This window comes from Thunnus albacares, chromosome 11 (assembly GCF_914725855.1).
Source record: "Thunnus albacares chromosome 11, fThuAlb1.1, whole genome shotgun sequence".
Taxonomy (NCBI): Eukaryota; Metazoa; Chordata; class Actinopteri; order Scombriformes; family Scombridae; genus Thunnus; species Thunnus albacares.
The window spans coordinates 22,663,742-22,689,261 of NC_058116.1; the positions used below are offsets into that span (position 1 = coordinate 22,663,742).

Consider the following 25,520-nt stretch of genomic DNA (forward strand, 5'->3'; position numbering starts at 1 on the left):
GCTCGGATAGACACATTGTCACTGGTTGCTATCTTTCTGAAGTATTAGCATTTGAATGGCTCAGTAAAAACAATCTTTGTTTGCCCCTTCTGACCGCCTTACACTACTATAGTCAATCAATTCAAAGATCAACAATGGCTGTGTAAGGAAAAGGCTCTCTATGATTGTATGATGGCCCTTCAGTAGGGGTATAAAAGAAAGCTAAACAGTAAAACTGTTATGGAAGCCCAACATGTTCAATATCAAATAAATAAATACACATTAATGAAATGTGGTGTCCTGGTAGCCTACTGGTCATACACATAACCACAATGCAGATTCTGAGCGCAGACCTTTGTTGCATGTCATACTCCTCTCTCAACCTGTTTCCTGTGTCTGCATTTTCAAATAAATGATCACATGATTTTATTTGTGACTTATTTAAGAACTTATTAAAGTCAACTCATTATTACACATACATTTTTTCCTAATAACATATTTATTTCATGTCAAGTTATATTTCATAATGTAATTTTTAACAACAGTGGTGGTGTCACAGCCCCTCACCTTTCAGCCAATCATATGCTCCCTGCGTCTTAAGCAAGCAAGTACTAACAGATTTAGCCAGTTAGCTCCTGTAAGCTAGAGCAACAACGTCAAAGTAATTCTGAAACAAATATCTAGTTGTTGTTGTAAACACAGTACACAGACACAGAAACACCTCCTTTTATTTATTTAGCTTAAAAAGGCTGCACTAGCTATCTCGCTGGCTAGCTAGCCAGGTGGGGGTGAACTTGGCTTATTACACTGCATCAAAGAAGAGACCCTGGAAGAGACAGTGTTAAAAGCAGCAGCTAACGTTAGCTGGCCAATTAAATGGCTAATTATTGGGTTGCCTCAGCAGTGTTTTGAATCTAAAGATGTTCCTCAGAGAAAATTCTGCGAAGATCAAAAAGGCTGAGGCGTGTCCAAAATCACTCCCAAGTTATTATATAGTGCACTATATTTACCCTCTGCCATTATATTTGCATTTCTGAATTTATAGTAAGAGCAATGTTGGGAAGCAACTAGTTACATGTAAAAGCATTACATAGTTAAATTACAAAATAAATGTAATTATAATCTTTTACAGTTCCTGTAAAAATATGTAATTAAATTACAGTTAGTAATTAAAATGTTGGTGATTACAAAGGGGTTACATTCATATATATTATTGGTTTATACATCTTTTAGGACTTATCAGCTTTATTGCCCAGTTTAAAACATTTGTCAAATGTAATAAGTAACGTAACTAGCAATCTGTAACCTATTACAGTTCAAAAGTAACCTTCTCAACACTGAGTAAGAGTAATAATTCAAGCTCACATGGTAGGTATGTAGCATGATAACTAGGACTTATACACTGAAGAGGTTTAATTACAGTGTCTGTGTGTACTGTTTATTTACAGCAACATCCTGTTGATTCAGTATAATGTTGGCATTATTGTAAATCTAGCTAACAGCAGCTAATTGACTTAATGAGGTAGTAGTTGAGCTTGCTATATTAAGAGAGGCTGGACATACATGATTTGTTGAAAGGCAAGGGGTGGACTCAACACCACAGTCATGAAAAGTGACATCATGAAATAAAAAAAGGGCAGAGGACTTTTTTAATTAATAAAGTAGATAACTAAATACAAGTGGTATCACTTAAAATCCTATTATTATAAAAGATATCGATGACATAACATTTCATAACAATGAGTTGAATTTCATAATGTCTTATTTATTTATTTAATGTTGAACACTTTGGGCCTCCATAAGCTGTAGAGTCTTTGCTAACTTACATCATTAATCTATACAAGATTCTGCAAATTCCTTTCTGCATTTCTATATGAATAAACACATATTTTAAAATATAGCAATGATCGGGGTCCAAGCAGATTGCCAGGAATCATAAAATTTGACATTTTTAGAGCAGAAGATCAGATGCAGATGACTTGAGAGATTAAAATGAAAAAGAAAATTTGACTCTAGGCTAAGCCATTTTCCAGATAATTGCAAAAATATAAACTTGATTATTACCACGCCACCTTGAGGTCAATGAGTGTCATTATATGTGCCTGAGTAACAGGTGACTCATCTGCTAATTTTTGGTGTTTTGTGCTGCACAAACACTTTTAGCAGAAAAAAATAATAAAAATAAATTTTCACAGAGCCACAATACGCAACCTTTGACTTAATATGACCTCAATAAGCACTTGAAAACATACCACATGCAAGAATTCCTACATTGTTGCCAAGTGGCCCTGCCCACCTGGGAATTTTGTATCATAGTCCACAGCTTTTGTTTTCACAAACTCAAAGTTGAATACAACGGAAATCTGGGACTTTATGCTGTGGAAGTTCAAATATTCACCAAAATTACAGATTTATAGATCAATTACTGAAAGACTAATCACATGATTGTTATCAACAAAGAAATGTTTACTGTTATTTTCATGAAGTTTGCTTGGACCATCAGTAGAGCACAGCTGTCACTAACAGCAGTTGAGGGTAAACATTAACTTGGTTTTGCATATAGTAAAGTATTGCACTGAAGTCAATGAGAGTGAATAACTTGGATGAATGAAGTGTGTATGCATGCAAACAAAACACAAAACCCTAATCCATCTGGCTGGTGTAGGCCTGGGAGGAACACAAAAGGAAGAGGTTAACAAGGAAGCCACAGCTGCCCAGGTGCAGGTAGTTTCTGAACACCCTCCTAACTTCACTCTTATACAGTGTAGTGTCCCCAGAATCACTCCACACATCAGTGGTCTGCTGTTGGTTATACTACAACACTTAGTTTGGAAAAAATGTTTACCGGTTATTGAATATTGTTTGAAGTATCTCTTTTCAGGCACTTGTCTCACAGCCAGCTGTACATAATGTTATTAGTCCAGCTTGGAGAACAGCTCATTTTGGTGAAAATAAGGTTGTAGCTCGTTGTCTACCTTACTACGATAGGAAAGTGGCATCAAATGTGTTTTAACGACATTTAGCTTATTAGTTATTGACGTGTTCATTACTCTTAAGTGTCTTCTGGAAACTCTTCTGTTGTTGTTCCTGTAATGTGTTGTGTTGTGGTATTTGCAGCAGGTTTTTTTAATTCTGTGCATGTGTTGTCAAATTGATAAAGATGTTTTCTTAATTTGCTTGTGTTTTCTTAAGTTACAGCATATTTGCCCTTGTCAGTCACTGTATGATTGGCCCAACGATTTCTGACGAGTTCTCGAAAAAAAATAGAGGAAAAAGTCACAAAATTTGACATTTTTAGAGTAGAGGATCATTGGCGCAAAGATGCAGATGAATTGAGAGATTAAAATGATGAAAGAATTTTGACACCAGACTAAGCTGTTTTCAAGATAATTGTGAAAAAGTTTTACAGCACCACCTTGAGGTCAACAAGTGTCATTTTATGAGCCTGAGTAGTGGGTGGAATTTGCAGTCCACCTGCCAATTTGGTGACATATGCTTTTACGGTTTTTGCTGCATGAACACTTTTAGTGGAGAAAAATAAAGAAAAAAATAAATAAAAAGAAAGGGAGAAAGAAAGAAAGAAAGAAAGAAAGAAAGTAGAATAATGAGAACAAGAACAATAGGGCTCCAACAGAGAGCTTCGCTATATGGACACCTAATAACACCCCACAATGAGAATGTGTATTAAAAATGCTGGCTAGGTCAGGTATTTTGAGGGATTAGGTACTTTTTAAAAAAAGTGGGGTCAATAACTGATGCTACCTCTAGCCATTTCTGTTTTGGTCTTCTTCAAGGTTGCTTGTGGACCCCACATGACCTGTGCATTATTATTCTTCCCATGGTGCGGTAACTAGCATGCTTCCCTGTTGTGAAGCAGTATGCAAAATGACTACATGCCGAGCTGAGGATATTCAAAGCTAATCCTTATATCTGCTCAAAGGCACCAGATGATCAGTTTTCCCTCTTGGCAAACACAGAATGCTACAGGGATTGTATATCTGGCACTGAGCCTGCTTGATGCTTTGCATAGAGCTTTGCACTCAGCGTATAGTACATGAGTCAATAGTAAAGTACATGTGGTAGCCTTTATACTATGGTCTGCAAATATGCTATATGTGGAAGAACTATGCTTTGGGTTCTTTGCAAATGATTTTTCATTTTCTGTGATCTATACCCTATTTACCTCAATATTATTTTATATAATACTGGCATTAATGCAAAATATTTCTTGAAACATTTCTTTTATCTTATCTTCTATCTTTACCACACAGCTCCCTACAAATGAGGGATAATACAACTGTGAAAAGCACATTAGAAGGGAAAGAATACACTCAAAGTGGGAGTTGTAACCATGAAGATGTGAGCAAACAGCATACTTAATTTGTTCCATTATATTCTCCAAAAAGTATAAAGATTTTACCTTATGACCATGCACGGTTTTAAAGGGGTAGCCGGGGTGGTCAGTGCCACCCATACAATCTGACTGGCCATACAAGATGCCACCCTAAAATTTCTGCCACGTCATTGGCTTCCACCTCGCTGTAGGGCAGGTGTTTGGCCAGCATCTTTGTTTCTACCAAGACACTGTGCCTGTATGGTTGATGCTAGATTCCACAGCCTGGGAGAACATTTTTACATTTATTTTTAATTTGTAGGTCATGGGAGTGGTTAGGGTTAGGGTTAGGGATAGGCTTATAAACAACTTTTAATGTAAAACAATTATGATGACTTGCGGCTTTGCAGCTTGGACAAAAATTGATGATCCCCAATAAAACACAGATGACCCCGTGTGATCTACCATCTACCAGGCGTGTACCCTGTATGTCTGGTCTGTCCCGCTTTTCCTTTAAGGGGAGAGCTGTTTTGCTATCGGCAGAACATAAATCAAATGAAACTCCACTGTCTGCAACACCACAAACACATGCAAGCACTGGGACCCAGGCAGGACACAACTTTTCTTGGAACATTACAGTGCAGTTTACAAATTGTAAGTCCAATTTGTAAGCCTCTGAAGTGTTTTGCTCTCGTCAGCTCTGCTGCTCAGAAGAAATTCATTTGGATGCTAATGTTGACACTGTAGCCTGTGTTATTTGGCTTAGGCTAAGTGGTTAACTAGCTATTAGACCAGTGGTTCTAAACCGGTGTGCCGTGGAGCAATGTCAAATGTGCCATGGAATTTTAGGACGACCAATTCATTTCTATATACTTAATGTGTCATCCAACCACATCCTCACATCAATTTTGGTAACAGGAGGGAGAATAATTACTTAGCTGCACATCAAATGTCAGGACGCGCATAACGAGCTGCTAGCAAAATCTTATAGACAACTCCATCTGTTGTGTGATACAAGGAAGGCAGTCCACATCAAGAAAAAAAGAGTTAAAACAGGCAACAGACAGTATCAAAATTATCTTGAGTTATTTGGACTGTCTGAAGATGTCAATAGCCCTTAACCCAAGAGTGTGATCAGTGAAAAGTTGTGTTAGCTAACTTCACTAATGCCAACTGATGCAAATAGTGCTGCAAAGTAAGGTGAAAAAAAACAAAGTATCCCTTCCACAGATAACGTTTTTTGTGCAGCAGATTCAGGTAATTCCCTCCCCCTCCCTGAAGTTGTGATATTAATGAGACAGCTATGTTAATAGCGATTTTTCAGTTTCTCCAGTTTGTCCTGATATAGCCACGTAATGCATCAGCTAGTATTTTTGTAAACTGAAAGTTCATTTCTACCCTAAAGCCATGAAAGATTAGGGCTGCTCTGATTGCCCAGCCTATTCCCCCCCCCTCTCTCTTTTTCTCTCTCTCTCTCCCACCCCATTTATTTTGATGTCTGTTGCCCAAATCCACACCCCTCCTCTCACAGTCTGTAAATTCTGGATTATGATTATTACAGGTACTGCTGATATGAACATGCCACTTGTGTAATCCAGATAAGAAATAAATACAAATATTGTACAATATCTGCACTTGTTAATCAGATGCCTATTACTTCCACATCTAAGTGCTGCTTGTGCTATTGTTGACATTGCACTGTTCTTTCATTTATGTTTCTGCAATCTCTGATTGCAAGTCAACAAGGCATTGTTTTCTTACTGCATCAGTCATAGGCCTTGATTTCATCCTCAAATCATAAATTACATTGGCTTATCATAATAATCATAATTATTTTTGCTGTTCTTAATCTGAACAATAATGTGTAGCACACTTGTCTTGCAAGCTATTGTACTGATTTATATAAAAAGGCCTCCATATTTTTGATGAGAAATGTCATTGCTGCCTGTCAGATTTAATCATTTGGCAGTGTGCCATATAAGGGAAATATCTATAACGACAATATAATTATGACATTTGAGACAATCTGTATAATGAATTACTGTGAGTTGGTGTGCCTTGACGGACTTGTAAGTCATCGTATTATTATTATTAGTAGTAGTAGTAGTAGTAGTAGTAGTAGTGGTAGTGGTAGTATTTCAAAGTATCCTACCCTTTGGAAAAAGGCCTCATCAGCTCTTTGAATGGTTATAGATCCACGACCACAAATTCTTGCACAGGTTTAGTTACGGTTCAGAGCATTATGTATTATAACAAAGGATCCTGAAGATGGTAATACACATTGTTGCTTTGTCCAAAAATCACATTCACACTAAGTCTGTAATGATGCATGTTTCTTATCCAGTCACTTCATGCTAGTCTCCTCAGATTAAAACAAGCCTGTAAATTGGTGTTATGTTGGTGTACCATGGCAGAAATTGCCTAACACCTTGCAGTTTGTTCTGCAGAACAAAGTCCATGACTTTGACAACATCAAATATGGTCAGAACCTGTTTTTTATTCTTTATCCAAAAACATCCAGGCTAATCATCTTATTATATCAGTTTATGCTATAATGAATGGTATAGTATATAATACTAATATAATTCAGTTTAGTCATTTTCAGTTAATTTGGAGGAAGATACAACCCAGGGTTTGCATAATGCATTTTTGTTTGATGGTTTGTTTAGAGCATTTGACTACGTAATAGCCTTAACTTTTGTGAATGAGGCCAGAAAAAGGTTCTATTTATTTGTAATTGTTATTTGTACTTGATTATAAAGGTTCTGCAAAATATAAATAAGTTATGCGTATGCATGTAGCTAATTAATTTATGTTTTAGCCTATAATTAATAGAATATGAATGCATATAAAAAATCCTATGTGCTGTGCTCATTGTGGCCACCTCTAGACATCCCTTTGCCACCCCAATTAAAAATTCATAGAACCGCCTCTGCTTATCACTGCAAAAGTTCAGAAATATTCATGAGGTGCTACACAATTAGACATAAAACAGTGAAATGTATGAGCCTGTTATCCAATATCCTTTCATAATGACTAAAACTCAAAGATCTGTAAAATGTTTGAATTACTGGAATATGCGGTCAAATGTTATTCACTCTGAAACACACAAGCATATGCATTCATGACAGCAATCCCTGTCTCATTTGCAGTCAACTGCAGTCTAATTTGCTGTAATCAGATATATCAACAGAATGATTCTAGCAATTGCACAAAATTAATTCCATCTGTTTTCACATTATGCCTTGTAAGAAAAAAATGGTGGTTTGAGATATGTGAAACTCAGGGGAGGTTCTGCTGCTTTGCTACAGGGGTTTTGAGAAAGTTATGATTTTCTCAGATTCTATCAGTGATCTTGTAATTGCAATGCCAGTACGTCTCTGGCAGAGCATATAATGTGCTTAAATGAACATAAACCATGAGGTTCAGTTTTTAAATTTCAGCAGCCTGTAGTGTATGGTAAATATATTATCATAAATAGTAATATAATAATAAAAAGGCCTTTTCCTTTCTTTTACATAAAATATCCATTACTGAAATGTGCAATAGGAGTGGTTGCATTCTCCACTGGTAAGCAGTTAAGAATACAATGAGCAATGGTGGTCATTCGTTGGGGATTTCTATTTGAAAAACAGAGTATATTTGAGCCAGGCCATATAATCATTTAGATCTTGATACTGATCAACGCTTGTAGTTTTGATCATTTTGTGATATAAAATGATATGAATCATATATAACTATTACATTTTTTTGTTCTATTTACCAAGAAAACCTATAGTAGCAATGAATTTCAGCCAATCTGGGACATAAAATTCACTCCACAGTATCACTCAAACAAAAAGTCACAAATCCATCTAGAGGCTTTGAGCAGAAGTTCCTCAGACCTTCCACATTTAGCCACACAGATGGCAGGGTATGAATGGTGAGTGTGGCACTGTTCCACTGCCAATACAAACAAGAAGCCTCACCATGGGCAAGAAAAGACTAACCCAAGGCTAACAGTCAGATTGCCCCATCTGGCCTAATTACAGCTTCCCTTCAGGAATGGCCATGGCCTTTGTCTCCGAATAACCAGCCTTTCCCCAAAACTCTGTTTGCAGTCAAGGTCTGTAATTAGTGTGGGACCAAACTGTGACGCCAACCCAGTACAGGAGGTAAACCCATGGCTGGCTCAAGGTCCTTTAATGAGTGTATTACCCACCCATAAATTAGGAGCTTAACCCATTCTGTAGGTCTGTAACTGTGGTTGGTATCCTCTGGGTGGCAAGAGTGACAAGATTGATTTCACAACGCTGAAATTGGGTCACGAATTCTCTGGGGATCAAACATTCAAGAATTTCAAGAAGTGTGTGCAGGGGAATATTATTTGTATAAGATGTGCTATGATTTCAGTGACACAATTTATTGACAAGGCTTTAGAAAGTTATCTGAAGAGCTTAAGTGTGTCAGCTTTGATGTGACACGGAGCTGTCCGGATGGTCTACAAGGTATAATTTTCCCAAGAAATTGAGAGATACATGCACATATACATGAAGTTTTCAAAAACTGTAATCCTGTAGCTCAAACTAGGGCTCAAATGTGACAGTGAATGTTGTTAATCCCTCAAAGCACAATTTGCTAAGGGATTTGAGAACTGGTGCACTGCCAGGCTTCTGACATGCCCTTAAATATTGGAGGGAACATCATGGGTGTGGGTGTCGAAATCTTCCAGCAAACAATGAAATTTTAATTCTAACCACTCCTGAGGAAGAAAATCCGCTGTAATAGGATTTGATGACACCAGATTGTTTCCTCGTATTAGGGAGAGTAATGATATGAGTGACAATATCTTGCCAGACTGTGGAACAACAAAGTAAGATGCATGAAATATTGATTGCCAGTGTCTGCTCTTGTTTAAATAGTGTGTAGAGGGGCCTGGCAGTCAATCCTAACCAGGGTTATCAGGCTAACAAGACTTGGAACTTCAACACCTCAAACAGCCAAACAAAATCTGTCACAGAATTCAAAATGAGATGAGTTTAATACATGTTATACTTTGACAAATTCTTTGAAAATGACCTTTAAATCATCTGTATTACAAAGCAGAAGTAGGATATAAAACACTATTAAAGATAATAAGCCCATCCTCTCTGGTGAGATAGAATAACACACAGTGTACCACCGGAGAGAGGAGAGCCATCACTTTGACTACTTACTGTAAATGTTCCATCCATTAGAGGAGCAAAAATTTAATAAATATGCTAATATGTTACAGTCTACAAGGCTGGTTGGCAGTACATTTTCAACCTGAGAAACACTAAAAAAATTATTGAGCTGTATTCATGGATAGTCATTTCAGAACAAGAGCATCACTTACCACAGGCTCCTTCACCCTGGAGAAAAGTGTTTGTTTGTTTGAGTTGTTGTAATGAAAAGTTAATCAAGTGAGATAATTGAATGTTGTTCGGAGACAGAGGGTGGGAGGGAATGTGCATGTTTGACATTGCTTGTTTTTCAGAGGCTTTATTATAAGAAAATAAAGAGAAATGCATACTAATGTTTTCTTTATCATTTTTGGTTTCGGAATGTCAGAGTCAGAGACTATTTGAAAAAAAAACTGTTAAGGTATGTGTTTGCCAAAGAAGATGAACCAAGGAGACAGTAATTTCTCACTTCCACGTCAGTAATGAGATTTTTTCCTGCTACTTCTCAGCAAATGTACTCAAAAGACAACTATAATTCAAATCCCCAAATAGCTTAAATCAGTGTGTTCTCCGTAGAGGGCAAACACATTGCCTTTGACAAGTTGTGCTATGACATGGAAATCATTGCCGCATAAAAGTCCAGATTACCCTTACGTGGCAGAATTAGATCCATATATTCTGAGATCAAATGCATTAGAGAGCCTGGCAAAGCAGAGTGCCGGTAGAAGCAGCAACACCTCATCACATTCAGAGACATTCAGAGGATTATTTCTGCTGATGATTTTCTGCTGGCGTGAGTGGGGTTGGCACAGGTTGACACTGAGTGTCCAAGTCCAATCAAATGCAATCACAATCAACTACGCTCTCTAGGAAACAATTGGTGACACTGTCTTTCTTTCTGTGTCATTATCCTTGTTATTTATTCCACATGTCAATCTTCACAGAGCACAACCAAAATGTATCCTGCATAAGACATGGATAGAATTGCTAAACATATAATGCTTTCAATGTCAGTGTGCACACAAACTTATAGGATAGATTCACATTCTCCACATTTGTCTTAAACCAATTCAGTTTTTGAGATACTTTGTTAATATACAATTTTAAAGTGGTCTGCCCCAACATCTGAGTCTTAATCTTTAATTTTAAATGATAGGTTCACATTTTTCATGTCTGTCTTAAAACAATAGTCAGGTGCCCATATGACCACTGAAACTGGTTTTGCTTGCCACAGTCATTCTTCCTGTTAACTGGCCAAAGACAAAATGAGGCTTCAGCAGTCTGAGTTAATCAAATCAAGTGAGTACCTGCCAACATTCAAGTGTTTTTACAAAATTGATACAAAATTTTCTCTGCTGTCTGCTGAAGCTTCATCTTAACTTCAAATAAATGTAATAACAATATAATACTGAGGATTTGGCCCCCATCTCTTCCATTGGAAGCACATTAGGAAGGAATCTAACAAGCAGTATGAAAAGGAGGAAGGATTATGGCAAGTAAACAACATGAAAATATGTGAATCTATCCTTTTAAAAGAAAGATTAGGACTCAGATGTTTGGGCAAGCCACTTTAAAATTGTTAATAAAGTTTCTCAAAATCCAAATTGCAGATGACTCAGGTCACGTCTGTGTCAGAGACCACAAAGAAATAGCTGAATCTGTGTTTAAACAACCAATTCCAGGCCACAAAATGGATTTTTGTACTGCCATTTATCTGTGTTGCAGGTAAATTCAGATATGGGAGTAGTGGAGATTTTGTTTTTCAGGATAAACAAAGGCTGTTTGAAAATACTAAATACACAAAGAATGTAGGTTTGCCTATTTATTAGAATTGTACATGGTATCAGATATGATAGTTTATCACAAATCAGTAATCCAACTAATCAGTGCAACGTGCTGATCAAAATCATAGCAAAATTGTTAACGTTCAAAAACTAACCTTCACTCATAATACCTTTCACTCAAGACAAACCATCGTTCGGGTCAACGCCTAGAATGTGAATTATTAACAAAAGCCAATAAATAATATAGTGAAGTCTTTCCCCAGGAGAGAGGGACACAATCAAACTTGCTGTGTACGTGTAACTTGGATGCTCATCCATTTTGCTGGAAAGAATCAGGGCCCAAATTTATCAAACTTTTAAGAATTACTCTTTAAAACACTCTAAAGTGCTAACTTAGGAGTAAAAGATTTCATTACTAAAAGTGAAGAATAAGACACATTCATCAAGCCATTTACTTCTACTGAAAGAAAAGTGTAGGAGGAACCTTTAAGAGCAGCTCTCAAGTGATTACAAGATTAATGATGTGTATGAGCAGCCAGTCAGATAAAAGGATTTCCTGTGCATTTGCACCACTGTTCACTCTTAAAATAAATATCCTTAAAGTTATTCTGCAAAGGCATGCATGATTTCTTTGTGTGTCTGTGAAATGTTAGTATCTCCCAGCAATTAAAGCTCAAAATAAACAAGGAAACAGATTTATAAATAGGGATAAAATAATAGTAAACAGGCTTTTTTTCTGCTGCTGCTAGAGGAGGTAGCCTGCATCAGAGATAATATATAGTGTAGTAAGGGGAATTTAGTCGAGGCTAGACACACAAAAAGTGATTGCAAACAAAATCAATGTAAAATGACAATAATAAAATAAAATGGTGTAACATCAAATTTGTTGAAGTGAAATGTAAACCCAGATAGCATACGGAAGTGGGCCACTTTGGGCAATGCTGGCCTTCTTCTGGCCCAGACAAAATGGATGTGAGCATGAAACGGCCCACATGTAAAATGGCAAATATGGCCCAACTGTCCCAAATCAAATGTGGGCCTTTTTTGGTAAAGATGTGGTGCTCTCAGGTATGTGTATTCTGGATGTGGGCCAGTTCTGGTTTATCTGGTTTGTTTTTGGTTGACATACAGTTTGCTTGTGGCCCAGATCTGCGAAACAGGAGTGGACTGCCCAAGCGCCATCATTCCACACAGTATGTGGGCCGGATGAAAGTGCCCCAAGTGCTGGGTGTGGCCTGGATCTGGGCCGCAGCAATTTTGCTATCTGGGAAGTAATGGCTTACAAGGAAACAGCTGAAAACAGTAAGCTAAAACTAACAAATTGACATAATCTATTATTCATTATGACCAATGATACAGACATTCTGAAAACATATTTCAAAAAGGTGCAAGGCCACCTCTGTGTCTATACTGCTGCTCTCTGTAGCACTCTTAAATGTGAGAGTATTTAAAGTTGGAAGATGGAAGTTTTATCATAACTTAAAGCAGCTATAATCTATATTTTTCATAAAAACAATGAAATTAAATGTCAGTGTGTAATATCAGAGGCATCGCCTGTAGTGATGAACCTACAGATCATCATCTGACTCTGCAGCTCCCTTTGGCTTTACTCACTGCTATCATGATGTCATTGTCATTTACTGTACACTACCTTGCTCAGCACCAAATGGCAAACAGATGCAGCTAGTGACTAGCTGCTGAATATAATGGAGCATTTAGCAGTAAAAGAGGTAGATATTTCCCTGATAAAAGACCAAAAACAGAGCTAAAGGAGAGTGAATATCAGGCTTAAATTCATCAAATGGACAGAAACATGAATCCAAATGGATGATCATGTTGCTCTTTAACTGCTGGATGTGGAAATAATCAACTGTTTGCTAATTAGTTCAAGATATCATCTTAAAATGTGATGATATAATTTCTTGTTTCAGATTTCTGCTGCTGCCAAGTGGCTGATAAAAATAGTTCATTCTTATTGTAGATTAATGAATATGTTGTTTGACAGCAACATGTGCTATTGGTTCCTCACTTAAACATGTTTGGGTGGGACTGGTAGAGTTAAAATCTACAAATAATATCACTCAAGGATGGAGAGAATAACAGTCTATTCAGACAACTCACGTGAAACGATTAGCAACTGCCTAGACAACTGTCTAGATATTTATACAGTACAGTCACTGATTTCAAGAGACTTGAAAGCTTAGCACAAAAAGAGAGAGGAGGGATGGGGGAGCAACAGACTTTCCTGCTGGGGGGAATCCTCAGATTCAGAGACTACAAGGGGATGAAATGGAGTGGTGAGTGCCAGCAGTTGGTCGCATTGTGAGCAGTGGAGCAGCTGTATTGGCAGTGAATGTACACGTGACAGCTTAAACAGAATACAATAGTAGAAAGGCTATGAATATGTGTGTACTGTACATGCATAGAGTGTATCGTGTGTAATTTTTGTAGTGTTACTCGAACTGTCTGAACTAGCTTCACAGGCGTCGTTCTTTTTAAGCAGGAGGGTTAACAAAGCATGAAATTTATCTATTGTGTGTTGTGCTTGATATTCAAATTGACCTGTTTTCTGTGTGAGAATGATTTTTTTTCCTGCTCCACACTTTACCATCAACAAATGGGCTGATTCTGCACTAAATGTCAAGTAATTATGAGCTATTACTAAATGAGGTTATTAATGATGAATGTAATGGTGTGGGTCGAGTTTCGTCAGGGATAAAAACACCAGAGTACTGACTAATGTGTTGTCTAAATGTCAGTCGAAGTGAAAGATGTGAACTGGATGTTCCTCTCATTTTAGCAGTCACCTTTTACGTGTATATCTGATCCCCCGATTATATGTTGTTTGAATCAAGCTTTCACTCAGAGTGAGTTCAGTTTAATATAAGGAAGGAAGACCTTAGGCAGAAAGAGAAGAGAGGATATAGAGGAAACCTCAGAAGTACTAACTAAACATTTCAAGCAACTGTACAGCATGGACATGAATGAGATGTATATAAGTGTGTGTACATAAATACACACACACGCCATTTCTGGAATTTCTTGCTATAATCATAACAAACTTGTCTCTTCCGATGTGGCTCTGAAGAGTGTGCCACTATGTCTTTTGTATTCAATTCCAATTTAATAGCATGTCCTCTTTCATTTGCGTCATGTGCACTGAAATGGGCACAAAAATAACATATGAGTGGGCAAAGCACTGCAGTGCAAAGCCAAAAAAATACCAACATATCATAGTCCTTTTTGAACCAATATTGATTAATGTGACAACTGAGCACTGGCTATTATGTAACGTTGTATTATGTTACGTAATTTGTAATGACTCATTAAACTTGATGCTGATCATCTTTTTGGGAACACAATATGCACAAAAAAGTGCCATTATGTTGATTTTTTCATGTGAACATAGCATTTTAAATGAGTCTGATGGCCGCACATTTTGTTTGTAGAAAAACTAGACAATCCTTGTGAAAACTGGCGCAGTCTATCCACCATCACTAACACAATATCACTACTGGGAGACATCGAAGAAAACTTAATATTAGGAGGAGGGAATTCAATAAAACCCAGATGCTCAGATGTTTTAAACAGAAAAAAGGAACTAAATGAGAATCTAAATTTAATCAAATGCCATAACCGGTTGATATTTGAAGGCAATACTTATCTAAGGACTTAGAATATAACCAAACTTTTGTGGAAATGAATAGCAAATGAAGTTTAAAGCAAAATACAGTATCCCTGGTTTTAACATTCAGCTGTGTAATTTCCTCCACTGTAGTCCAGGCTGCGTTACTGACATTGACTTTGAGACAGCAATGTCACAGTGCCGTTGAGTTAGTGTCAATCTATCAGTGATATTTTGATGACAGTGCTGTAAATGTGTTATCATGATACAGTTTCAGACAGGATCCCATCACTGTGTCAAGAAAGCAGAACCCTAGAGTTTAGTACTGACATGCTACTAATTAGTACCACTGACATTTCTATTTAGATTAAATTATTTAGTCATCATGGTTTATTCCCACAACAAGAAGTAATACTTTGTTGTGTTTGTTCTGGTTCAGAGCAGACAGCATGCACCACATTATATGGAACACTTTTTGGTGCAAAAAATTCAGTAAACAGTTTGAACAGACATGAATTAAGCCTGGCGTCATAATTAAACTTTCATTTTTTAATCTAGGAGAGTCAGACTTGGCAAAAAGCAGCATTTGCCCCTCCCTCATTACTACCACTGAGCAAGGCCCTTAAATGGCCAACAGATCAGACTGCGGTTGTACTGGGCAGCTTCCAGGTGTTAATGTGTGTAACTGTGTGAATGTGGTCAGAGTGTTCCTGCAAAAGATGGTAAATGGACTGCACTTATATAGCACCTTTCTACCTTAACAGACAAAGTGCTTTACAAAAGAGAGGCTTCCTCTCAGTGAAACAAAGCTTAAAGGTTAAAATAAAGGTTAGAGAAAGACAAAGTCTCCAAATTCAGTTTCTAAACTGTTAATGGCCTTTGTATTTTCCTTGATTTGAAAGAAATCTGTTTATGTCCACTTTCTGGGACTGCCCTAAAGATAACATATGCAGTCTGAAGCTGAATCATGTTTATTTAAATCTGACATTTGCCTTCCTCAATGCAAGCAGTGGAGACTTCACAGATCCCATGGCACAGCCATGAGCATGCGATTAAGAATGAGCAAGTTTCCTGAAGGTGAACGAAAAGAGTTTGGTGGTTTTCCATCTGGGCACCTTCATATCAAGGCCTCTCGGGATGTTCGGCATGTATATTCATAAGGGGTAGGCAGAAAAGGGAGGGAAAAAAGTTTTGCAAGAGACCCAGCTGGTTGCCTAAAACTTCTCTTTGGTGACCTCAATTTCTCATGCTTCCCAGTGAGTTTGCTCTGTCCATGTGGGACTAAGCATACAGTGCAGTATGTGTCCCTGAGTGAACTTAAGCAAAAGGTTGGCACCACACAAAGACCATGATGTGTTATCTATGTAGAAAGAATACAAATTCAGGTTTTGTACAAAACAAATGTTTTCATTGCAAAAGGCTGAATCTTTCTACCGATGTAGACAAGGAAATTTGAAGTAGTTGACTGCAGTGTTGCATTAAGAGGTGGATTGTTAGCATTCAGGTCACACATTCTCACAAATCACATAGTGCCTTTTAAAGGAATTAAACACAGAGGTGTCATGTTACTCCTTAATGGACAAGGAATGTGTAATATGACACAAGGGAGACAAGAAAAGCGGACATGCAGTTCTCAAGGTTAAGACAGTGTGAAACCCACAGCGGTAATGTATGGTAAAAAGCCAGGCTCAGTAATGTTTTCTTCACTGATTCTGTGTGTCAATTGAGATAAAATAGTTTTACAGTGAATACTGCAGTGCAACAGAAAGCTGTCCTTACTGCCAGAGTGACAGTCATGGTAGATGTGCGCTTTAAAATACTTGACATAACTGACACTTTGAACAAAAAATTCAAATACACAGCAGTACATCCAAATTACAGTAACACATAAAAGAGCATACACACTTCTGGATTTATTGGTAATTCAACTGTGGCTCTTTACTTCATTTAACATGTTGTTACAGAGAAAAATATATTTTTTTAAGTAGAGATAGGAGGCCTTGAAACTAAGGTTTATAAAATCACTTTACCTTTCAATATTCATGAAAAGAGGACCTTTGGTATCCAAATATATTATATTACATAGCACAGAAAAGCTCTTTTACCATATTTTTACTTTACACTTGTATCAGAAAAATGACAATCAAGATAAGATTATACCATTTATCATTTTATTTTATTCTTAGGTGTTTGATATAATGCAAGATTTGCTTGTAAAATAAGAACACAAAGTAATTCTGTGCAATGAAAGCCCTATTATTTTTAGGTACAATGTACTATGATACTGTTTTCTTTTGGAGGAGGTTCCAGTAAGTCTTTGTGTTGTTGCTGTGTATTCAAAATAAAAAAGAGCAAAAACAATCACACATCCTATTCAGCAGCAAAAAGCTTTGCAACCAGAAGAAACATCCAAAACAACAGAATTTCATTTAAAAACAGGACTACTTCTTTCAGTCCAAATTTCTTTCAGTTTATCTGAGAAATTGTGCCTGATGGCGTGACTCATCAATTCTCCCAGTAAGATACGGCATCCTGAGACTTACTGCTATTATATTGTATGCTAGCAGTATATTAGAATAGTGTCTAATCGCTTTCCTTTTGCAGAATCTGTAATGGAGATCATTATCATGATTACTACTTACTGCTGCAAGGGGAAAGTTCTCCTTGCCATGTACGGCGTTGAATATACTATCTGATATAAGAAGTATAGTAGCTGATACTGTGATACTGCAATTATGATCTTCACTACATTTTCCTATCTGTATTGGATGATTACTGTAACTGACTCTTCTCTGCTTGTGTGTCCTGCCTGGGCTGACTTGAGTGTTTCTCTAGGGTTGCATTTTACTTTTTTTATGAAACCTGACATGAAGGCAGTATTTGAAGTAGGTTTTCAGACCCCTTATCCTGCCTTGATGTTTAGTTGAATGAACTACACAGACCTTAAAGTATTAACCCCGAAGATAGTTGTGAAGCTCAGGAACAATTCAGCAGATTTTGAAAGTAGTAGTATGGTATCAGATATGTGCTATTGCAGTTTCACAAAGGATTCTCTAAACCCCAGGCCTCCATGCAGCCTCAAAATAAGGTTAGGTATACGTTAAATTTATTTTAGGTGTATTAATTTAATTATCACACTTAAATGGCAATAAATGGCATACTGCATACTCATGCAATCTCCCCACTTCAATCAATATTGATTCAGTTCCTTTCTCTTGTCTCAGGCAATCTACCAAGTAAAATTCATCAATGCAAGCATTAGTGTAGGGAGTGAAACACTTGAGTTTTCTGCCAACAAGCAGAGTTTTGGATTCTTCACAGCTGTGAACCAAAGGCTCCCATTTCCTTGCACCCAGCATTCACACAGAGACAAAGCCCAGCATGACTTTAACTGACTTACAGGTCAAGGGCACCGTTTCCGCCAGACCAGGGCTACTGTTGTGCCAAGACTGCAGCAATCATGAAGCAGACACCGCCTTATCACAGAAGCCAGGTGTCCATAGCAGCTTGGTACAGTTGCTAAGGATGCGAGCAACAACAAAAAACGTGTGTACAACACAACACCTGGTGCTACTGTCCTGCTGTGTCTGTTGCCTGCTCTGACAGGAAGCATGATGAGAAGTCACCTTGGCAACCAGTTTTACCACAAAAGTTAGACAGTTCCGGCTCAAGCTTCCATGTCATGAATTTGCATTTACATTATCAGCTATCATGCATTAAGGGTTGGATTTAGGTGTGACAAAGGGTAGATTAAACAGTGCTTATCAATGTGGATGTGAAAATGATCCTTAAACCCCTACAATCAAGGAAAAGCACACTTAGATTTACTTGACAGAATTTAGGAATAATGAATCTCTTATGCAAAGCTCATCAGCTGAGAATAAAAGTGTGCATTTTCCACAGCTATATATTTTACAAATTCAATACAGACTAAATGGGTAAACTACATTTCACAATCTTAATAATCCAAATAAAATGAGCATGATCTGATTAATTAACATAATAATGAGACTACTTATTCATTTATGTATTCCAAACCCAAGGCGAAAAGAAGCAGGATATGAAGACGCATTATTAACTCTTACCTCGACAGTGAACTCCTTCATCATAACCATCTTCACAGTCCTTAGCCCCATTGCAGAGTTTGTTGAAATGAATACATTTTTTTGTCCCGATACACTGTATGTGGTTGAGGGGACATCTGATCACCACCTCCTGTGCACCTGAAGTAGAGAGATGTTAAAATACTGTAAATCCATTTATTTCAACGTTGATATTTTGTTTTCTGTATCAGTTCACTGCAAAGCTAAATGAATTTTAACAATGATTGTTTCAGCATATGGAGCATCACATACAGTAGGACACCAAAGACCTGTATGAAATAAATTAGCATATTCTATTGTCATTATCATTTGTAATTTTGTGCAGGTAAACACATTTTTTTCCAGTATTTCTTGAGCTCCTTCTCAAAGTGCTGATACCTCAAGACCTCTTTTTTATGAGGTAGAAGAACCTATGCATATGCAAATGCATTTATACTTCACAGCTTTGTTCTTTACACACAACAGATGTTCACCACACTGCTTTGCAACCACACTGGTGAAGTCCTGTAACAAACTGCCCGACTCCCCCTGCCAGCCAGGCAAACAGCGGAGAGCAGCTGTTTAAGGATTCATGAGGCACATAGGTGACCCTCATTCATGTGGCAGCCACGGGAGCACATAAAACACAGCTGACCAGTGCACCAGCACTGTAAATGTGTCACATCTCCACCTTAACTACATTGATATCAATTACCAATGCGCCATTGCAGCCACTTAATAGGAAGATTTATCACCCACGTGATGAGATCTGTAACAATCCCTGGAGTTCTCCCAACCCTAAGAACTCACATCCCAGCACACATGGACCATCTTGACTGGGCGATTACTTATTCACAGCATCCATTTCTACTTTGTATGGCAAGAAATGCTGCAATTAATGTGGCTATTACAAAGAGGGCTGTCATCCCCTGCTGATTTACAGAAAGTGATATGTGGACAAGCACTGTGGGTATGCTTCTGTATTGACACAATAATGACTCATGGTAGCTTCTCCTCCCAAGCATTTTTATTGCTTTAAAAGGGTATCAGCGGATCTTCTTCTTTAATGAATATTTCTTGGCTATCTCTTCAAGCCCCACCGATTTACACTATTTTCATTCCATATTTAGGTAAGTCAAATATAAGTGACCTTGTCTCTGAGAGTTCATATTTCATATACGAGCAAACTGGCAGCCTCATCTTCTGGGCTCCGAAATGTGTTTAAAGCATCACTCTTTAAATTTCTCTTCTAGCTCATTTCGGGATTGACTTTTTGATACTTTTGCTCACACTGCATAATACCAAAGCTAATTTGTGATATCATACATACATATTCCACATTAAAAAAGAGGAGTGTTATGAAGAATTAACTTGCTTTCTCAATGATCATGAATCTGTAGCAAGTAAATAAATACACACTACATCTTCAAAATATCGGCAATGGTCTTGTAAAGACTAAGCGTACACACTTGACTTTTATGTCAGCAATCACCACTTATGGAAACCACTCGAGTCATACATTTCAGACATTTCTAACTCAAATATGTGGTCTATAGCATTTGCCTATCATACATTTGAAAATACAGAGGACATTTTCACTCACTACAGCAAAAGGACACACCGTCACAGAACGTTCATCCCAGTGTCACAGAATAGCACATGTCCATTTGGCAAATGTGCTATTTAACACACAGCTGTAAGGGTCGCTGACAACGTAACTGTGTTGTCAGCCTCTCCCCCTTGCTTCTCACCACATGGGTTCTAATCTAATGTGATAAGGGGAGGGAGGGGCATGAATATTCAGTGGCTCTGATCTGTCATGCAGGGGTACACAGATGGTCTCTCAACAGCTGGGGTGCTCAGAATTCCTCCATCAATTCCCAAACTACTGTACTACATTGGATGATCATTCAAAGTTGAATATACAGTATAATACTACTATGTAATCTAATATGTCCTCCGACAGCTGACCTGGAGCTTCTCACTCCTAAGCTTTCCATTTCATAGAACTTAATGCATGTTGCTTAAACCCAAGTTACAGTTACAATATGAGCAATTCTGCAATCACTATTTTGCCATGGACAAAATGAGGCAAGTAAACAAAAAGTTACTCTGGTAATTACAACTCCTTTGGGGCATCTTCACTAGCAAATACTGTGTCTGTCATGTATTCTTAGCTAAAGTCATTATGTGTACAATTTTTAGGTAATTATAACATCTTCCAAATTATTGGATGGTATCAGGGGAGTACTGGGAAAGAAATTCCAGTCATCTCAGTGTCTTAGTGGTTGGATTGGAGAAGGAGGGGTGTATCGGCGTCTGTTGCTGTCTGACACCATTTTTTTATATACTACCAATGGGGAGGGTGCCATTGGTATGTGGACACAATTTACAAGTCAGAATCTCATAATTTCAATAGCTCCAATATAGACATGAAAGCATCATATGTTCGCCCAAACAAAAGTGACAGGACTTTTTCCTACAATGTATCTGTATCAATAAGTCTCAGGGATCTGTTGTAACCAGAAGAGCGCCCTCTAGCGAGTTGCCATTGTAGCAGCTGGATTGGGTCTCTGTGTGTAGTGAGCCAACGGCGTCCCAGCTGTTTTCCCTCAAAAAAAAAACAGTATTAGCATGCAACATGGAGGAGGGAATGAATGAATCAGTTGATCTGTCAACTACAATTAGCTTAGTGCAAAACCAACACATTTTTCTAATCAGTGAGTTTTAAAATACTAACTGAACACTCAAACTCTAAAGTATGGCACTCGTTTTCAAGTTGGGACATAGTATGTAGAATGAACTGAGAGCCAAGACAATGGAGCAAACATCTATGTCTGTCACATAAAAATTAATCAGCCTTGGATTTTAATAACCTGAATGTTTTTGTGCCAGGGAAAGGGAGTAAAAGTGACCTTGTTTAAGGTAAGACAGCTCAGTCTGACTGCGTTCTGTCTGGTTTGTAGATGTATTACAATTTGGCAGGCTATATGATCAGTGCTCGATAAACATTAGGTAATTAGATCCTGTATAGTGATTGTCAGTAGCTTGGTAACTGCCAATCATAATAAGTTTGATGTATGGTGCATTATTATATCTTTGGGAAAAGCAGCATTTCATTCCATTCTCTGGTAAGCAAATCTGGTGTTTACATGTTGTTGAGTTTGATTTGCTGTTTCCTCCTGAATGATAAATTGGATAATTTTACTGTCAGTCCTGCATTGACACACAGCACAGGGACTCATGACTGAAACTTAGCAAACTGCCATCAAACACTGCAAGTGTGCAAATACATTTTTTTTGCTGCAGAACAGCAGGGATTTCATTAAGCTGCAGGTATTGAAGGCCTGGTGTTTTTTATGCAGTGTGCTTCTTTGCTTCGTGGTATGAATAAATAGCCTTATAGTCATATCAGCAATACTTATTACTGTATGTGAATATAGACAGCAGAAATTGGTTTAACAAGAAAATCACTTCAAATAAATATTGTGAAGTTAGGAAAAGGATCTAACAGGTGAAGTAGCACACAAAATTATAATGAACTAGTTCATCAATTTGTGCCCAGCAATGTAGTTGAAATAAATACTGGATGCTTTTAAGTCGCAATTTAGAAACAAAAATGAAAGAGTGACAGTGAGTCAGCATGCACAATACCAGGGCCTTGAAACCAAAGCAGCTAAATAGAATTAAGACATCATTCATTTTTTTTATTTAAATCTGTGCTTTTCCTACTGTAATATGTCAAAATATCTTAAGTGAAAAAGTCTTACATCGATGTGAAACTGTTTTCTGCATCATAGGCCAGACACGCCCACATGGGTGTTTTTTATTCTGGTAGATTACACTGGCTGCCAAGGTTGAAGTTGGGAAGACCTACTGTGTGTTGGAAATTACAAGAACACCAAACTTCATGAACTAATAAGAATGATGCACTTAACAAGTGCAGCAAAATGGCTGATGTCAATCAAGTACCATCTATACACACCCACTAATCCTGAGAAGGTCAGTCAGGCAGAATGAGTGAAGGTGTAGGAGTATCATGAGTGTGTAGGGGCTTGTAATGTTACTCTGTGGCAAGCTAAGATGGATGGACAGATGAATGGACAGACAGACAGACAGACAGACTGCAAAACAAACTGCATGGTCCCAGTAATGGTTTGATAAATGAATAATGTCCAGAGATGAAATGGGCAAGCACACTTAAATACCAGTTTAATAACACATTCAGTGGAAGGCAGATGTTCCCCTGGTAAGTTAAAAAAAAATAGGCGTGATATGTTTACTCAGGCAAAGCGGGCAACATTTAAGTTCTGCATCAATATTTATTAATGCCGTACTTTACAATAATACAACAATAAATTAAAATGAAATATTCCCATCTAGTCTAAATACTGCACATATACAGTATTACTGGCACTGCTGCAAGCAAAGCCACATTTGTGTTGTTACTGGATTGATTATGTGCTTCATGCGGAAGATAAACCCTGAAATGTAACTTGCAGCAAGAGAATTATAAGAAATGACTGTGATACTGACTGAAATTTTGTCAGCAAAATCACAAAAAATTACCTATTTTGTTCTTAAGATATGAGGACTTATTCCCCTAACCATACTGTGGTTGGTATGAGCAGATATTGTAGGAATAATTCATTAAAAATGTTTGCATTTCATGTGAACGAACATCATTGCTGACTGCAATGTAGAGTTTTGTGGAATCATTGCAAATGTTCTGTGTGGTGAGTGGGTCATAGTGTTTTTGCCTTGCTGGCTGGTGTACATTCGTGATCCAAAGTGAACTTTTCCTGGTCATTTTTATTGAGCTTCTGAGGTTTGCTATTGTGTGACTATTAGGCCAAATGTTTCAACTGTAGACAAAAATATATCAAAATCAAATGAGCAACATGAAACATAACATGAAACACAACAAGCACATTAATGTTCTCCACAAGATGAACTTTTCCATTTTGGACAATTCATGGACTGTATCTTTTATACTACTTACTACTTACATTTTGAATAGCACCAGTGGTAATGCTTAGTAGAGCAAATATTTGTTCATTATGATCATTGTTGGTTTAATGAACACTGCAGTCTGTAAGTGCCACCAGAAACACTTTGGATTGGATTGGAGACATGTTAATTAAAAATCATGGTGCTATTTACCTACTTTGAGGAGTGATTGAGGAGGAAACAGCTGGGCCAAACTAATATTACTAATACTAATATTAATATTAATATTAATATTACTAATAAAGTTTTGGATAAGGTTTTTTTATGTAGTATAGTATAGTATAGTACAGTCTCAGTTTTCTTATATAGATGTATGCAAAGTTTTTAATAAAGAGTTTTTGTATAGTATAGTCTCAGTTTTGTGTAATGATATTGTGTCCTGGGTTTGCCTAACTATATAAACTTAATAGGGAAACAATAAACGGGATGATAAGTCCAAACTTCTCAATTTAAACATTGTTATTTATTTGGAGTATTTTGTTATCTATTTAGAACATTTTTTTGTAACAAACCTGACCTGGCTCTCTGGCCATAACAAAATAGGAGACACACCATGCTTGGTTTTAACAGAAGATAAGTTTATTAACACAAGTTAACCAAATTTGACCAAATTAAAAAGCTAACTAAATATTCATAATATGGAATGTGGAAACCAGTAGAGTCAGTAGTATGTGATGTGCATGAGTGGAGGATGTGTGTATTGGTGTTATAGGGTGTAAAACAAAACATAAGGATAAACTAAAATAGCGTAACTGAACCAAAACAGGAAGAGAGTGGCAGCAAGTCAGAGAGAGAGTGAGCCGTGCTGCAGCCAGGACTTAAATAACCTGGCAACACCCTCAGGTGTTCCCAGTTGCGCTTACAATCACCTGCAAAGTAAACAGGCAGGTGAATCACACAGCCAAACAAAGATGACACCAGGGGTCATCACAATACCGCTGAAAATAAAACCCTTCCCTACCTCCCTCTCCCCTCCCGAACAAAGAGGAGTTGAATCTCACTCCTACTGGTGCTATCGGCTCCCTTACAGTGAAGATGCCAATGAAGCTAACAAAAAAAGGAATGTATTCATCTTGTATCGTGCCTGACTTTGGTGGATCATAACGTATCAGGTACGGAATTAATCAGTAGATGCTCCAGTTCAAGATGAGACCAAATTTTCTATGGATGTCAGTTTCTGAGCCACGGCAAAGGCCAAAATGTGGCCTAACAGACTAAGTAGGACTTGTTTTTAGCCTAGCTGATTGCCAGAAATGCCTTTTGCTATGTCATAATGTATGTCGTAAAATGGCGAGGACTGATGAAAAGAAGAAAGTCTAAGCGCTACTATAGGCTCATAAGGAATCATGTTATAAATTTTTTTTTTTTAAAAAATCACCACAACCATGAGAGTTCCTTGAGCATACAGTCATAAATGTGCACAAAAAAATATTAGTGATGGGTCCAGTAGTATGCGAGATTAGCTGCGGACAGATCCACACACGGACACACGTGCACACACACGGACATAAGGACACACACGAC

At 37.5% G+C, this 25,520-nt stretch overlaps 1 protein-coding gene across 1 annotated transcript in view; it reads right to left on the reverse strand.

Moving 5' to 3' along the window:
• Window positions 1-25,520, reverse strand: part of lrp1bb (low density lipoprotein receptor-related protein 1Bb) — a 201,102-nt gene that overhangs the window by 158,051 nt on the left and 17,531 nt on the right. Inside the window, exon 2 of the mRNA XM_044366489.1 lies at window positions 18,990-19,127. Coding sequence (XP_044222424.1) covers window positions 18,990-19,127 — 138 coding nt within the window. The remainder of the gene's footprint in view (window positions 1-18,989; window positions 19,128-25,520) is intronic.